General features: G+C 35.0%; 1 protein-coding gene across 1 annotated transcript in view; it reads right to left on the bottom strand.

The window, feature by feature from the left end:
* The window catches only part of LOC121378961 (GPI inositol-deacylase-like), an 81,734-nt gene that overhangs the window by 52,092 nt on the left and 11,525 nt on the right, over window positions 1-18,117 (bottom strand). The window contains exons 5-19 of the mRNA XM_041507372.1: window positions 16,277-16,341; window positions 15,799-15,881; window positions 14,225-14,267; window positions 13,124-13,215; window positions 12,365-12,461; window positions 11,401-11,558; window positions 8,588-8,620; window positions 7,934-7,986; window positions 7,332-7,398; window positions 6,666-6,830; window positions 5,713-5,787; window positions 4,868-4,920; window positions 3,707-3,770; window positions 1,812-1,886; window positions 522-753 (exon numbers count right to left, since the gene is read on the bottom strand). Of these exons, the coding sequence (XP_041363306.1) occupies window positions 522-753; window positions 1,812-1,886; window positions 3,707-3,770; window positions 4,868-4,920; window positions 5,713-5,787; window positions 6,666-6,830; window positions 7,332-7,398; window positions 7,934-7,986; window positions 8,588-8,620; window positions 11,401-11,558; window positions 12,365-12,461; window positions 13,124-13,215; window positions 14,225-14,267; window positions 15,799-15,881; window positions 16,277-16,341 (1,355 nt within the window). The remainder of the gene's footprint in view (window positions 1-521; window positions 754-1,811; window positions 1,887-3,706; window positions 3,771-4,867; window positions 4,921-5,712; window positions 5,788-6,665; window positions 6,831-7,331; window positions 7,399-7,933; window positions 7,987-8,587; window positions 8,621-11,400; window positions 11,559-12,364; window positions 12,462-13,123; window positions 13,216-14,224; window positions 14,268-15,798; window positions 15,882-16,276; window positions 16,342-18,117) is intronic.

Genomic DNA, 18,117 nt, shown 5'->3' with positions numbered 1-18,117 from the left:
AGTACACTTTTGACCACTCCCCTCCCCCCATACTAAAAGTGTACATCCCCAAATGAAAAATATTGATCAACATTTTTCATTTTCAAAAAAAGTGTATGCTGGCCCCGTTACCCTTCCCCCCTCCCCCCCCCCCACGTACGGTTTGTACGCTCGTGAAAATTTTGAAAATTATGGACAGCCCCTAACAACACCAATACAGCATATTAAATAATTAATTGTCAGCTATTGGATGTCAAATATTTCATAATTTTAACACATAGTCTTCAGAGGAAACCTGCTACATTTTCCCATCACATCAAGAGATCATTTACATGTTCTTTCCAACAGACATGACAGCACATACCGCAGCCTTTGATATACCAGTCATAAGGTACTTTGGGAAAGCTGAATAGCTCTGCTGTGGGGATTTGATTCTAAGACCTAAACAGATGAGGCAAGTTTAATCCCACCCCTCCCCACAGATGAAGACTTTTCTGATGTATAAAATTATAATTATAAAGTAAAATTCTCAGTAAACTTACTTGTATGAACTTTTCGACAATTGCGAGGCGTAAGTTCGGCTATGTACGACCGCATTGGTCCGACCAAACCTCCCAGGTGAAGGCTGTAGTACACAGAATTGTTCTGAATACGTAACATGGCGGCCATGTCGAAAACGGAAACCGGGTACGACACAATTGTGTCAGCTATGTTTGGCAGAGTATAGAGCAGATGACGAGTAATCATCGAGTATTGTTCTACAGTTATTTCCACCTGAAATAATAATTTTTAAAATTTGTCAAGTGTTCTGTCAGGTCCGCATTTTACCAACACCCATTGCTAACACTTGATGTCAGTACTGATAGGCATTAACTTCATACCAGTGAATAGTTTGTAAAATATAATTTTTTTAATAAATTGATTCTTAATTAAAATAATCTATACACTCAAAATGGCCTTGTTGATCTGGGATGTGTGAGGTCATGTGACACACACTGAATGTTAATTCATCTTCCTTCATTTTAAGTCAATTTCTACGAGTCATGTGGACCCAATATCGGTAATTTTAAGGAATAAACAAAAACGACTTAGTAAAATTAATGGTTTAGAGGTTTGCAAAGTTTTGTATTTAGATACTTATTTCTTTGAACTTTATTGTTAATGAAACTGTGAACAAAAACCTCACAAATGAATGACAAGCAGACAACAACAAATCGGATGTTAATTGGGTGAACCGGGCACGAGGAAAGAAAGTGAACGAAGTTGGAAGCATAATGATACCTTTAATAAATAATTTACTTTTTAATCAGAATTCTATGAAATTAAATGTCTCACCTTCCATAAACCTATTCGGTGTCACTGAAAGGTTGCATTCATAGATGAGCATCTCAATACATGTTAACAAAAAAATTACTTAAAAAAATTAAACTTTAATTTTTAAAAAATAAAACAAATTCCAAAAAACAAAACTTTAAAATCAAGCTAAATGTAAAAGTTGAATCTGTCACTGCCAAAGTCGCCACCATTGAAACAAAAAAATAAATGTTTACTTCGTAATTAAGGCAAGATAAAAAGAGCATATTTAATTGGTGGTGTGGAATATCATGGCATGTTTTTAAATCTTGTTAATTCATCCATACATGTATACATTGATAAGTTTAAAGATCACAATTTCAATAGAAGCTTAATTTAAATTTGTGATCTGAAAATGGTTAACCACATACACAGTTTAGGTTGTGAACTACTGAAAAAAGTCAGGTTTAAATATAGTGACTAACTAAATGGAAATGGCAACTAGAAATATAACTATACTAACATTTTTAAAAACTCACCATTTGTTTGCTTGCTGGCACAATGATAACAATGTGACTTGCATTTTCCATCTCATTTAGGTACATCCTTATGACCTACAAATGCAAGTGGGAAATGCTCAAGAAAGATGGGACTGTAGTGTTTATAAGAAAACAAAAATGTGTTTTGTTTTTAACGACACCACTAGAGCACATTGATTTTGTTAATCATAGGCTATTGGAAGGAATGAAATGTTTTATTTAACAATGCACTCAATACATTTTATTTACGGTTACCGTATATGGCGTCAGACATATGGTTACGAACCACACAGATATTGAGAGAGGAAACTCACTGTCGCCACTTCATGGACTACTCTTTTTGATTAGCAGCAAGGGATCTTTTATATGCACCATCCCACAGACAGGGTAGTACATACCACAGCCTTTGATACACCAGTCGTGGTGCACTGGCTGGAATGAGAAATAGCCAAATGGGCCCACCGACGAGGATCGATCCCACACTGACCGTGCATTGAGCGAGCACCTTACCACTGGGCTACATCCTGCCCCATCATTGGTTACTGGATGTCAAACATTAGGTAATTTTGACATATACTCTTAGAGAGGAAACCCGCTACATTTTTCCATTAGTAGCAAGGGATCTTTCACATGCACCACAGCAAAGACAGGACAGCACATGCCACGGCCTTTGATATACGTCGTGGTGCACTGGCTGGAACGAGAGTTTGTTTAATGACACCTCAGAACATGCTAAAGGTTAACTTTATGATAAACTTATAAAACTATGGGCTGTACAATTTAAATCTTTTTACTGTATACTTTGTATTCCCCATAAAGAGTAAAAAGGATTCTTTCTACTTTTGCTTTCAAATAAGTGCTGCAAAGTGTCACAAAATACCCACACTAAATGTTGTAAACTTTATCCCAAAACAAGGATGCCTTATACATGTACGTGACGTCATTTTAATGTTTTTACGATGTACATTTACATTATACAGCAGCTGGGGAAACAATAATACAAATTATGTCTCTATTTACAAGAAAACCATGCAAATTACATCACTTTTCAAGAGAGTTAACCCTTGGTAATTTTTCCTTTGAGCCAAAAAGAAATTTTAATGCAGGATTTTTCTCTAATTTTTATAAACTTGTAATAGCCTTTATATCAAATAAAAACATACATAATGTCATCTAATATTTGACTACATCTTGAGTTACACCATGCCCTCCACCCACTCTAAACATAATTTTAACGCATAATCTCTGTAATTGAACAGATTGTGCATTTGAATAGATTGTCAGGTTTGGTATGATAAATAGCTTTTATAACACAGATGACAAGAGCCTGTTGCCATAGAAACATTATTATTAAGCACATTAGACAGACTATTCATCTACTATATTGATATTTTTGGCTGAAAAGCAGTCCAAAGATGACCTTTACTGCCTGCTCCCTTCCTTCCTGATTGCGAAAAACAGTGATACTTATAGACTGACCCTTAATGACACAAGCACACATTCTGTAATCACATTCGTTTATGAGTCAAACATTGCTACTGTGTCACGTGATCAAACTGCCTATGGTGAAATTCACTGCTACCATACAATTGCTAATCAAATAAAGAAATGAAATTAATTGTAGTTTTAACACTGACCTGCCTTCACAAACAAGCAAGTTATATACTAGTTAATATTAAACCCTGACAATTAATATTTTAAAACATAACAAAAATTATAATTATTTTTAACTTTTAATTATCCCTTCCCTAATATTATCAATTTTGTACCAAAATGGATAATAAAATACCAAAGGCAATGTAAAGATTGTCTTCTGAAAAAAATTAAGTACTGAAGAATCTGTTTATGTTTGATATTATATTTTGAAATAACCAACATGAAATGAGAACACTTACTTTTTTACTGGAGTACTGAGGTGGTAGCACTTGGCTTCTGTGTGACAAATTGATACAGGTGGAGCTACAATAATAATAATAAAAAAGTTTTACAATTTCTTACATACTTATTTGAGAAAACTCAATCTGAGATTTATATCATATAATTGCGATATCAGGGCTTCTAGATTATGGTAGCCCCACTCCCATGGCTAGTGATATTCAATGTTGGGCTAGTAAATAACTACTATTGCCATGCCAGACAGGGCTTCCAGATTATGGTAGCCCCACTCCCATGGCTAGTGATATTCAATGTTGGGCTAGTAAATAACTACTATTACCATGCCCGACGGCTAGTAAAAAAAAAGTAAATTGTTAGATCTTGCAGTTAAGTCTGTTTTAAATATGACCCCACACAAACCCCCAATGTTAGTGACATATCTGATTATTACTATTATTTAGTAAAATTGTATTAACTTAAAGTAAAGTAAATCTAGTGAATATTTAATTGTGGCTAGTAAAAAAAATTAATCACTGATCCGATGGTTAGTGGATTAAACAAAAATTCTAGAAGCCCTGAATATTTCAAATTTGTGACAATAATTGTGATACAATTCTTCAGTGTTACAAAAACAAATGACAAACTGTATCAATGCAATCTCACCATTTTCATGCCTAATGTTTTTTGTTCTTTACATCAAATAAAATAATTATTAATATATAAGAAATAAATGATGCAAATTATTTGGTTAGTTCTTCTATTCACAGTAAAAACAATTACTTGAAAAGGTTTAATTTTGAGTGTTATTCAAATTTTTAATGGAATAGCAAAACATGTCCAACGGTAAAGTAAATATTTGACTCATCTGGATTCCACATGTAGAAACCTTGGAGACGATAACAGGAAGCACAGGACTCATTGGCAGATGCCTGTTATGGACAGAACTCTCTGGTGAAGTCAGAGGTTGTGCCCACAACAGGCATGCTTGAACAGTTCTCTGATGGAAGCATGCCAAAAATTACCCACACCTACACACTCACTGGCAGATTTTAAGCCAGCCTATTGACTGTTGGAATGTTTAGACCAGTCTATTTACATAGGGGAAAATGACATTAGTTTCAGGTCAGGTTAAGTTGAACATATTGTTTAGTTTCCATCCATTCTTGGATTGCTTAACTCACCATCTGTCTTCATGTTCCTTCTTGGTGCAAACACAAACCCAGTTGTCGTTTGTCTTTAAAACAGAAACAAAATACTTATGTTAACTGATGAATTGCACACATGTATAGTTGTTAACATTCACATGAGTTAATTATCTTGATTCTGTAAACACTAGAACATGGTAGAATAAAAATCAAACACAGTCAATGTCAATATATTTCTGTGACTGGTGTTCATATTTAAGTAATCACAATATAAAAAAAAAAAATGAACAAAGAGGGTTTCTGCCAGAGGGTAAAATGGGTATGGCGCCATACCCAAATTATTTTGCAGATTGAATTTTTTTAAGTTAACCCTTTTAACAAAATTAATTACTCTTATCATTACTGTATGATTTTCTTAACCCTAACACTAAACTTAAACTATTTCTTTCTGGGGAAGGTCCCCCATACCCTCTGTTGACTGTGGTTGCATTAAATTCCATAGCGCCATACCCAAACATTTCTTTCTGGCAGAAACACTAAGGAATTGTCTAAATGATTTCTAACCATTATGTATTGAATGATGTATCATGTGTACTAGTTCTATTTCTTGATACATGTACTTGTTAGAATATTTCTTTCCAAACATGCTTAACTTTCTTATTTAATGAAAAATTATAAATGTTTCAAAGGAAATATTCACCAACAATGACTGATGATATCAACTTTGAAGATGACTTGTTGTTGAGCAAAAGTGAAGAAAAAAAATGGTGGACTGAAATGAATTAATCAGATATAGGTCACTGTATCTCAGGAAAAATACATTAAAAGGCAGATAACATTAACAAACATATTAAAATGTAAGGGTAATTTAGGTTCCTTACCACATTGCTAAGAATCATCACAGAGTCCACACCTTCACTTAAAATTGGAATTGCAAAATACTTTGATCTTGGCATCTGAAATATGAAATTGGAGAGAAATATTTTTGAGTAGCAAATTTAAACAATCAAGCATTTGGTACATTGGACACACTGGGGTAAAGTGTGAGAAAAGATGTGTGTATGGTAGAGGTAGATCCAAGGCCGGTTATAACATGGGACCCATTCCATTCCAAATGTGCTGCTTTTTTCTGTTTTTTTAAATAAATTTCCATTGGGGTGCCCTTTTCATAAGCTGGTCCATGTGCCCTTTTTTCCCTTAGTCTCCACACAGCAATATTTGCTGAATTCACCTAATGTTCAGCTAAATACCAAAATTGATGTCATCGCCACTGCAGTTGGAAAAATACTTATAACTTGTCCTTTTGAGGTCATTGAGACAAGACCGCATAATAATACACAAGGTAATATAAACTTTTATACTAGAAACTGTTAGATGTCATGACTAGATTTGTGAGCGTAATTTATTTTTAAGTTGATCTAAATCTACTAATTAGTTTCCATGATGAATTATCATATTTTATCAAAAGGAAATAATTTTATAAATTCTGAAATTCACTAAAACAGAGATTCATACATAGAACAAATTTCATTTACATGTATTTAATAGAAGTGAAAGTCAAGCATCTTGAAAGGAAGGAAGGAAAACTATTATATAATGATGCACTCAACACATTTTATTTATGGTTATATGGCATCGGACATATGGTGAAGGACCATACAGATATTGAGGGAGGAAACCCAGTCGCTACTTCATGGGCTACTCTTTTAGATTAGCAGCAAGGGATCTTTTATATGCACCATATATTTTTCTTAAAGGTTGATTCATTGCATTTTTTTTTATGAGTAATGAGTTATTCCTTGTTTATTTTATTTTAACACATGCAATAACTCACTGTGTTGGTTTTAAATGTAAAAATCGTTCCGGTCTGCTCCTCCCAAGGAATCTTGCTATCCAGAGTAATCTCCCTTGAAAAATGTTCTATAAATGTTTTTGATCCAGTGTGCGAGAGAAAGTGATGTCTAAAAACACTCATTCTTCTGCTTATGTCATCTGTCACCTGCAACATTAAGGTCTAACATGTATTTACAGGGTTAATAAAGTGAATTAATTAATACTTCCATGCAAACTTTCAAAGTTTCTTTAAAAGACAAGAAAATCTAATTAAAGGTAAAGTCGCACATATTAGAGTTAGTATTAGCAAAACAATTAACAAATTTATTTTTCTGATTTATGGCTAAATAGCCAAACTTGGATTATATATCAAAATATTGTTACGTATGGTAAATTGAAGGGAGAAAAAAAATATGTGTATAAATTCTGCATCATTCACAACTAAAAATGAGCCAAGATGCATATTTGCAAAAAAACCCACACCCAAAAAACAGTCACAATATTAATCTGGTTTACAGTATCTGGTTGAATAAATATTTTAAGCTGATCAGAATTTTTTTTTTTATTTAAAAATTAATACCTCACAAAAAAGGTTGTAGTTTTATTTCATAGCAAATGAAAAACATTCCTGAATCAAACATAATCACAAGTGAAAAAATAATTCTACCTGTTTAGATTTAGGATCTATAATATCAAACATGGCCCGTTTTGTTGCCAACACCATTTGTCGGCACCTAAAAATCCAAATAAACTAGAATATATCATGAAATTATACACCAAAACGCCTCAAACCCAGACCCTCTATAAACCAGAATTCCCTCAAAACAGGAAATTCAAATTTAAAAAATACTACTAACAATTATTTAAAATTCAAACCAGAAATTTAAAATTAATAATGGGACATTTTTCAGCCACTATTTAAATATCAGTACAGAAAATAACCTCTCTTAACCAGATACCTCTTAAAACCACATTTTTTTTTATTTGATCCCATTTGTGTCCAGTTTAGAGGTTTCACTGTATATTATATATAATAGTGTAGCATTAATTTTGTTGGATAAATTAATCGATAAAATATCATTTCATTTCCCCATGGAGCAGACATCATTCATCACTATGGGCAAGTATTGCTGTTTCATTTATATCTTGACCAATATTTTTAGAAACTGCCCATAAAAGTTTTTATTTTCAAATGCTGTTACACCACCCGTAAAATAATGACAAAAAAATTGTGAAGATTAGTAGGAGGTATAGTTTAAAAGTGTATACCACACAGCACAGAGATGATCGGTAGACACCCAGGCATGTGGAACTGCCGTACTCTGAAACAGAAAACATTAACATATTACAATCAGTTATTCTCATGTTGTATGATAGTGAGAATACAACAGCAAAAAACTAATATTTGATCTGTAATTTTCAGTGTTAAAAGCACAACAGCTGCCCTGTATTCCCTATTCATACTGCCTTCAGTGGTCCAGTGGTTAGGTCAATGTGGTTGTACATATTATACTTATATCTAGGGACAGCTGCAGAATGTTTCTAAGGAGAGGTGCAATGTCAAAAGCATTGAATTCCAAAATAAATTAACATGCATTATTGAAAGGTCGTCTTTCACCGGATACACCCAGTTGATCTTCCCCACTAAAACTGGATATCTGGAATGCTTTGAGCTTTGATGTTTGGACAAGGTGGGTGTACCCCGAGTACCTTCCCCATGGATCCATGCCTACATATGCTGAGATTGGATTCAATACAGAATGGCTGCACTGCTAAACTCAGAAGGTATGGTAGTTCTGCCTGGTTTAAGGATACTTCAAAGGAGGGGGAAAATCTTGTCTATGTATGTGTCTAAGTAGATCAAACAAATTTTTAAACAACTTATTAAGTACTAAAATGATGAAGAAAACTCAGAAAACTCACAGATGTGCTAACAACTCTGTCATCTGGAAGTATCTGCAGGAGAAAGCAGAAATACATAATGAATCAATAGTTATTCATCTCAGACATTTGTTCTCGTTACAACCAGTGTACCACAACTGGACAAAGGCCGTGGTATGTGCTTTCCTGTCTGTGGGAAAGTGCATATAAAAGATCCCTTGCTGTATTAGGGAAAATGTAGCGGGTTTCCTCTGATGACTGCGAGTCAGATTTACCAAATGTTTGACATCCAATAGCCGATGAGTAATTAATCAATGCGTTCTAGTGGTGTCATTAAACAAGACAAACTTTCATCTCAGACCACCTATCAGCATGACAGAGATCATGACCATAAGGAAAAAGTTAAACTTTTTTTGTTTAATGGCACCACTAGGGCACACTGATTAATTATTCACTGGCTATTGGAAGAAGGAAGGAGATGTGTTATTTAACGACGCACTCAACACATTTTATTTACTGTTATATGGCATTGGACATATGGTTAAGGACTGGTTACAGGATGTCAAACATTTAGTTCTTCTGACATAGTCTTCAGAGAAAATCTGCTACATTTTTTTTTCCATTAGCAGCAAAGGATCTTTTATCTGCACTTTCTCACACAGGAGAACACAAACCACAGCTTTGGATATACTCTTTTTGGGGCACTATTCGAGATGTGAAAAAAAAACCAATCAGAGAATAGGTCCATTAACTTTGAGGGGATTTGATCCTTCAATCCAAGCATCTCAATTGACCGTCTACCGACTTGTGTAAAACCACTACACTGATGTCTCTCTCACTAAACGCCAACCCATGTCTTGGACAGATAACCAGGTAAATGATATGTGCCCAGAACAGCATAATAGAAAATTTTGTTGGAAAATAAGCATGAAAATATATTATTATACAACATATCTGTATAATAATTACATTTAGTATGAGACAGATATGTATGCACCGATTTCCAGGAAAAATTAAATACCATATCGGGTCACACTGTTTCTAAAAAGCACCTTCCCCTTCATAGAAACTTTTGCATATTGTACAATAAAACAGATTTTGTTTTAACTGAAAGTAACAAAATATGAAAATTTAATATACATTCAGAATGCATTTATTTAGCTATAATTACATTGTGGTTATTTGCATTTTTTGATGTTCTTGCAAAAATATTATTTAATTTTATTTCATATCTGCAATAAAAGGGAATCAAAAAAGTACACAAAGACTTATAGTCAGACCTGTCAACCCTCCCGGATTCCGCGGGAGTCTCCCGGTATTTGATCAAATCTCCTTTCACCTGTGCGGGAGACAGTTTCTCCTTTTAAATGACATTTTTGTAAGTATAAAAAAAAATCGATCCTCTTTTGTCAAAATAACAGAAGGGAAGTAACTCTGCCTTTTTTTCTCATTCGGCAAATGTCGACTACTTTCGGCTTCTGAGAATGTAACAGGCCGAATTGTCCCGACTGTTTAACCTTTGCCGAAGTGAAAATTGTGGGATAGCCTATTTATATTGTTAAAAAAGCACATGGAGTTTATAAAATGACATGTAATTATAATGTTTGTTGTCATCGTAATGGCTACAATGCGTGTTGCCGCTAATTCAACAGGCTGTGTATTGACATTCAGTGTTGCCATATAAAAAAAAAAAAACTATCCAATTTAGTTCTAATAACACCTCTGAATTGTAAAATGTCTTCCCACTGGATTACATAATGCAACTATGACGAATCTGAACTGCCAGACTCCGAGTTGACAGCGATACACACGATGCATGTTAAAATCACATGTCACAGCAAGACAACGAAAAGACCAATTAGCTGTATAAACATACTTGTGTCAGTTAATTTTGTATGTTTGTGCAGTAAAATGTTGGTTATAAGGGTACACTTCAAGAAATTATTTTTGTACAATTAAAAAATGTTGTGTTTGACATTGACATAAAGTTACTCACGGAAATGGGTATAATTCCGGTATATTTTACACGATGTCCGTAATGAGGTTTTACTTATGATTAATGAAAATACAATGTTTATTGCATCATTATAATGATTTTAAATAAGTACCACGCCACCGTTCCTCATTATAGTAAAAACTGAATATTAATTTATAAGATTTATATAAATTTGTCTTTGGTACTTAGGTACACTAACCACAAATGATAATGTAACGCAACCTGTAAGGCTGTAAGTGTAATACCGTAAATGTACTAATTAAATTTTGTATTTCTTGTTCATGTTCTTAACATTTTTGGATAATTTTTTTTTTTTTTTTTTAAATATGTATTAAATCATAATAATATTTAAACTTTAAAAAAAAAAAAAAAAAAAAAAAAAAAAATTAATTTTTTTATTTTTTTTAATGCCAAGATCTAAGGTTAAGAAGTATATATGACATTATAAAGTATTCATATAACTTATTGTAATAATGTTTTTTTTTAAATCTTGCGATTTTGGGTTAAATTGTGTGAATTTAAAAATCTCCTGCTTTTTGACAAAATCTCCTGCTTTTTCAACACACACCTCCTGCTTTCTCTTGTCTAAAGGTTGACAGGTCTGCTTATAGTCCTTTCCACAAGGAATGCATTTTTTCATACTATGGAATTTACTTCAAGTTATTTATTCCTGAGCCGACTGTTTTCTAAATTACACATAAAAATAGTATTCTTTTATTTCCAAAACACTTTTACTTTTCTTATTATGTCAAACCAAACTGAAATTATTGACAAAAAACATTTTTGTAAAAGGATGGGACGGACTATAGATAAAATATTCAACAAGATTCTTCTACTAACACATTTGACTAGACCTTACTCTGTGGAGTGAAGTTAATCCATTCCTAACTAGCACGTCCCTGTAGCCTCCACCAGTGCTCACAATCGTTACGTGACTTAGTGACTGGTTGCCATGGAGATACCAAAAACTGTTGACATTCTTATAGAAATGTACTAAGTCACTATCTATGGAAACAGCTGAAGAGATAAATATATATATTCAGATTACAACATATTATATTTAATTTATAATACAAAAGAGATGTAGCTATCTTGTGACCGGAATAGGTTGTCCTTGACCCAGTGGAAAATATTTGGTCCTTTGATTGGTTGTTGGGATGTTCAGGCCAGTGCACTGGACTACAGTGAAAGTGTCTTATGTCAGGAGTCAGGTTATATGTGGAAAGTAAATAGAAATACTACACAAATTAATAAGTTATATGTTGTTAACTGATGTATGTGGCATCTTAAATATTGGAGGGTGGGATGTAGACCACTGGTAATGCGCTCACCTGATGCGCGGTTGGTCTAGGATCGATCCTCGTCGGTGGGCCCATTGGGCTATTTCTTATTCCAGCCAGTGCACCACGACTGGTATATCGAAGGCTGTGGTATGTGCTATCCTGTCTGTGGGATGGTGTAAATAAAGATCGCTTGTGCTACTAATGAAAAAATGTAGCAGGTTTCCTCTGTAAGACTGTATGTCAAAATGACCAAATGTTTGACATCCAATAGCTGATGATTAATAAATTAATGTGCTCTGGTGGTGTCATTAAACAAAATGAACTTTAACATTACCAGCCATGGAATACTGGTTGACACAGCCAACCCCAACCAGAATGAGTGTTAATGGCCAAATGGAGAGATGAAAGGCCACTACACTAACTATAACATTAAGCCATTGCCAGTGTGTGCCCAGGATAGCATATTTGAACCTTAATTGGATTGAAGTAAAAACAAATCAAGTCAAAATGAACTGAAATGAATAAAGATTTTTGCAGTACCTGGTGCTTGATGTGGAGTCGCTTGTGTGATGATTGTGTTCACCAAATGTGGATCAAAGTCTGGTAAAATGAACAAAGCCCTTGCTATAATTCCACCCTGAGAAAGACGTCGAAAACAAATAGTAATATTTATGTCATCAGCAATGCAACTAATGAAGTCATTTCAAATCTTAACAAAAGCCACACTGGGCTGAATCTTATAAAGCTTGTTTATGACTTACACACATGTAACTATATACATTTACAATGCTTAAACATCTGCATTTTTTAAAACAGGCTTCGTAAATTCGGGTGACTGTATTTTTATATTTTATACACACACTCTGTTGAGGGATTATAAATCACCAGATGCAATACAAACTCCTATTATAATTTAAACTTGCTCAATACCAAAGCAAAAACTGTTACACTGCTTTTGAAAAAAGCACTTAATTATATCATTCTTAAGAATGGTTAAATGCATATTAATTTTCATGGATCACTGGAAGCCAGAGCAATTCATACCACTGACTTTTAAATCAGTGCAGAATTTATTAATCACATCATTTGATACTGTCTTTTTACACACATACATAAATATATTTTTTAAATAAAAGGTAATAAAAGATCAAAACAGTGCTAAATTATCAAATCAATTTGATGATGCAATATAATCTTCGTTGCAATATGATAAATTAGCATAATGGCATGCTAAAATGTTTGTATTCACGCTTTTTTATTAAAACTACAAAAAACACAAATTAATTGACATTCCGTTACCATGGAGTGGCCCACTAGGATGACTGATGTTGGAGGGAAACGTGCCGATTTGTAGAATCCAAGAATCTTTTTAATGCATGCATGTACAAACTCTGAAAATAAAAACATCAACAGGATTCCTCACACTCGGACAGTGAGTGAGTGAGTGAGTGATGAGGGCGTGAGTGAGTGAGTGAGTGAGTGAGTGAGTGAGTGAGTGAGTGAGTGAGTGAGTGAGTGAGTGAGTGAGTGAGTGAGTGAGTGAGTGAGTGAGTGAGTGAGTGAGTGAGTGAGTATTTTTAACATGCCCATATACCACTAAGGTTTCAGGCATGTCTGTCGCGGGCCAAGTCTCTGGATAGCCAGTGACTTGGTCCAGGGCAGAATACTAAGGGACAATTACTCGGACAGAGCAGCACATTTTGTCAAAGCCTTAATATTTTTTAATGGCATTGCGTAAATGATTAAAATCATTCAACAATTCTCAGATTTTCCTTACAATGGGCGACACCCAATAGCCGATGTGTATTTTTGTGCTGGGGTGTCGTTAAACATTCACTCATTCATTCCTTACAATGGGCGACACCCAATAGCCGATGTGTATTTTTGTGCTGGGGTGTCGTTAAACATTCATTCATTCATTCCTTACAATGGGTTTCAAAAGGTATACGTATTTTCGGCATTTCTGCAATAACAAGCTGTGTGTTTGATTATTCATTTCATTCACATTTAGTCATATATACAGAAAGACGAATCACACTAAGTTATGTAGTTGTTTCATTGCAGTTTTAAAATATCTGTTAACAAATGTACCTTTAAAACTATGGGGTTTTTTAAAAGTATGCTTATCAACAACAAAAAACCGAAAATGCATACTTTTGAAAGTATATTTATTCCCAAAGTATGTCCAGCTGCATGTTGAAAAGGAAACAGTCTAAATAAGAAAAGATGGAATATATACAAAACTATAAGTGTCAAAAGTCTGAGAAATTTGTTATAACAATGCTATAAGTTGATATATCTTAAATCAACTTGTACAATGCAGTTTCATTTTAAGGCAAGTATATTCTGTGTTTTCAACATCTATTAAAATTAATGAGTAAACTGAGCACAATGACATACCAGTTTGTTCTTGCAAAACACCTCCATAAAGTCCACCCAGCTCCTGTAAATGAAAAGATTATTTAAAATACTAGACAAGTTTTGTTGTTTAACGACACCACTAAATCACACTGAAATAGTACTCTTAACAACTCTGACATAATATTAATAATCTTAGAGGAAACACACTACATTTTTCCATTAACAGTAAGAGATCGTTTATATGCACATTACAATAGACAGGACAGCACATACAGGGCCAATTGTGAATTTTAAGAACAAATAGCAAAAACAAATTTGTGTAATAAAAGTATGATTTAAAGCATAGGTTTTTTATTTTTGAGATAATTTGGTGACATTTTCTGATCAGCCAGAGCTAGCCATGACTTACCACATCCTTTGATATACCAGTCATGTGGTACTGGTTGGGATGGGGAAAAACCAATCAAAGAATGGGTCAACCGACAGAAGGAAGTAAATATTTTATTTATTCAACACATTTTATTTACGGTTATATGGCGTCGGACATATGGTTAAGGACCACACAGATATGGAGAGAGGAATCCCGTTGTCGCCACTTCATGGGCTACTCTTTTTCGATTAGCACCAAGGGATCTTTTATATGCACCATCCCACAGACAGGGTAGCACATACTACGGCCTTTGATATACCAGTCGTGGTGCACTGGCTGGAACGACAAATAGCCAAATGGGCCCACCGACGGGGATCGATCCCACACCGACTGCGCATCTGGCGGGCACTTTACCACTGGGCTACGTCCTGCCCCTGGGTCAACCGATGGGTTTCTGCTGAGATGTCAAAAGATTCCGTACGCCTTCAGCTGTGGCAAGTCCAACAGTACATCTTTGTAGCAGATATTATATTTATTACCAAACAAATATGGTTCCAAATATTTTGACACATATTTAACTTACAACTAAATGAATGTTGCTATTGATATGGCCTTGCTTTTAAGTACAAAATGATACAGTGTTGGTTGGATTTCTGGGCTTTTATAAATGTAATAATTGTACATATTCTGAAAGCACTTTAAGCAAAATCTAATTAAGAGTACCTTTTTCCTGAAAGGTAGACCAATGCATTGTACATATATTATGGTAATATAATTAAATTTTTGTTACACTTATTACAATATAATGTCCTCAGTAGCAACATGAGTTTTTTAATTTCTCGATGAATGTAAAAATTACGACATTAGGGAACATCAATCTGATCACATAATTTTATATAGGCAAGTTGTCTTATTGAGCGTTATTGTTTATGGACCAAAAATAAATCAAAATAAAGTATGAACTTCTAGTGTTATTATTAGCAAATATGATTCAAATTTAATTGTATGTACATTTGTATTGTCTGTTATTTCTTTTACGTTCATCTGGATATGAACAAAACAAATCATCCATAAACTTATGTGAGAACAGCTTCACCGATTCACACAGTTTGAAGATGATTTATTTTTTTCATACCCCGAAGAACGTGACAATGAGAATATTCTGAATATCATTACAGATATCATTGTCATGAATTAGTTATTACTACTACTCGGCTAAAATATACAACTTATATTTACACACCTCCTGAAGATTGACAGTGAAATAGTTGAAGTGAAAGGAAGTGTGTTCTGCCTTTCGTAGAGCAACAGATGCCAATGATCTCACTGAAAATGCAAATATTTTAGTACACAAATTAATGATACATTTTACATGTATATTAATTGACACTTTTTAAATTTCTTAACAATCATTTTATAGTATCATACATTTATAAAAGTCATACAAGATGACAATTACAAAACTAGCTAGTTTTTTATCATCTGCATTCGATCCTGTTGTCATATCTTAAAAAATTATTATATAATTATAATATTATTATTTTGCTGTACTTCACTGTGTATCTTTTAATATACATTTTTTTAGGGTAAGGCCTCAATAAAAATATCAAAAATATATAAGGTATGGGTGAACAATAATAACATGGATTAAAAAACTCAACAAAAACATGCAACCAAAAACTCTAGGTAACTAAAGTGGAAATCAAACCCTTCTTCAATACCTTGTTTATAACTTCCAGCATTCCCAGGAATGAACAGAACAGGGATACCCTCAAGTTTCAGTTTGCTGTGGAAAAAAAAGTTAAAAATTAAATTAAACATGTATTATATAGCTACCTACAGGTATATTGACAAGTACTAATTATGAATGACATACTTCGTATGTGTACTTCAGGAGCGTCGGAAACAATTAAAAGTTGGTACGGCCATGAAAGCACTGTATATGATGAGATCTATGTGAGCGCCGTAGGAAGAGAAAAGAAAAACGTTTCTGGCCTAAAAAGTGGTACGGCCATACCGCTTCCAATGCCTCTGTACTTAAATCCTAACTGAATATAAGCATGACACTGACAACAAATTACAAGATGAAAGAATGATGATGATAATAAATGAATACAGTGCTAGCTCTTTCATTCACTAAAGTTGTCAATTACAAATTTAAAAAACCACTGGCACATTTTATCTTCATTTGGCAATGTAATGTATGTAATGATTAATATTGTGTAGGATGTTAACTAGGTTTTTGCGATTTTTTACATTGAATAGATAATTTGGTCAAATGCTCTGCTCACACAGAGTTACCTCTGAAATAGGACATATATCAAGTTGAATGAATGAATGAATGAATGTTTAATGACACTCCAGCACAAAAATACACATCGGCTATTGGGTATCACAAAGGGTTGTATCATATTGAAGTAGATAATGTTGAAGTATATATACTCTTCAAAAGAAGAAACGCAAAACCACATTGTCGTAACATTTGGAGAATTGATTTAATTATTGAATGGTGAGTCCGATAATTACCAAATGTTGCAGGATTGTTCACAATTCACTCTAGTCCATTGTGAGTAAGTGATAGGACACACCACCAAGGTCAAGGTCATCTGGAGTCAATACCGGGTGTGGCCTCCGCGTGTGTTGATAACTGCCTGGCACCGCCTGCCCATTGAAGCAACCAGAGTACAGATGACGTCCCGGGGGATGGTGGCCCACTCGGCCTGCAAGGCTGCTGCCAGCTCGGGCAGGGTCTGGGGCTGTGGTTGTCGCTGTCGGAGGCGTCGGTCCAACTCGTCCCATAGATGCTCAATTGGGTTCAAATCCGGAGATTTCGATGGCCAAGGAAGGACATTAATGTTGTTGTTCTGTAGGAAAGCTGTTGTGAGACGTGCTGTGTGAGGCCTGGCGTTGGTCATGTTGGAACACTGCGTTGGCGTTGGCCATAACTGGAATGATGTGTGGCCGGAGGATCTGGTCAATGTAGCCCTGTGCATTCAGGTTGCCCTGCACGTGGACCAGGTCAGTTCTGCCAGTGTGTGAGATGGCTGCCCACACCATGACACTACCCCCGCCGAATCTGTCCACTTCCTGCACGCAGTTTGCCGCATAACGTTCACCACGACGCCTATACACGCGACATCTTCCATCATGACGTCGGAGCAGAAATCGGGACTCGTCACTGAACCACACCTGTCTCCATCGCAGTTGAGGCCATTGTCGATGAATCTGGCATCACTGCAGTCGGAGTCGACGGTGTTGTGGTGTTAAGATGACACCTCGAACTGGACGTCTGGCACGAATTCCTACCTCACGTAGGCGGTTCCGTTTACGGTCTGGTCGGATATCCTGCGCAAACCTGGTATTGCTGCGGCTGTGGAGGTGGCAGTAGTCAATCGTTCCCGAAGGTGGCGTACCCGGATGTAGCGGTCCTGCCCGGGGGTAGTGACCCGTGGTCGACCGGATCTAGGGAGGTCACGTGTTGATCCATGTTGCTGGTAACGATCCCACAGTCTGGAGATGGTGCTTAGGGACACATGGAATGCCCTGGCAACAGCCGTTCTGG

Source organism: Gigantopelta aegis, chromosome 8, assembly GCF_016097555.1.
Source record: "Gigantopelta aegis isolate Gae_Host chromosome 8, Gae_host_genome, whole genome shotgun sequence".
NCBI lineage: Eukaryota > Metazoa > Mollusca > Gastropoda > Neomphalida > Peltospiridae > Gigantopelta > Gigantopelta aegis.
This window is presented reverse-complemented; position numbering and strand designations above follow the sequence as displayed.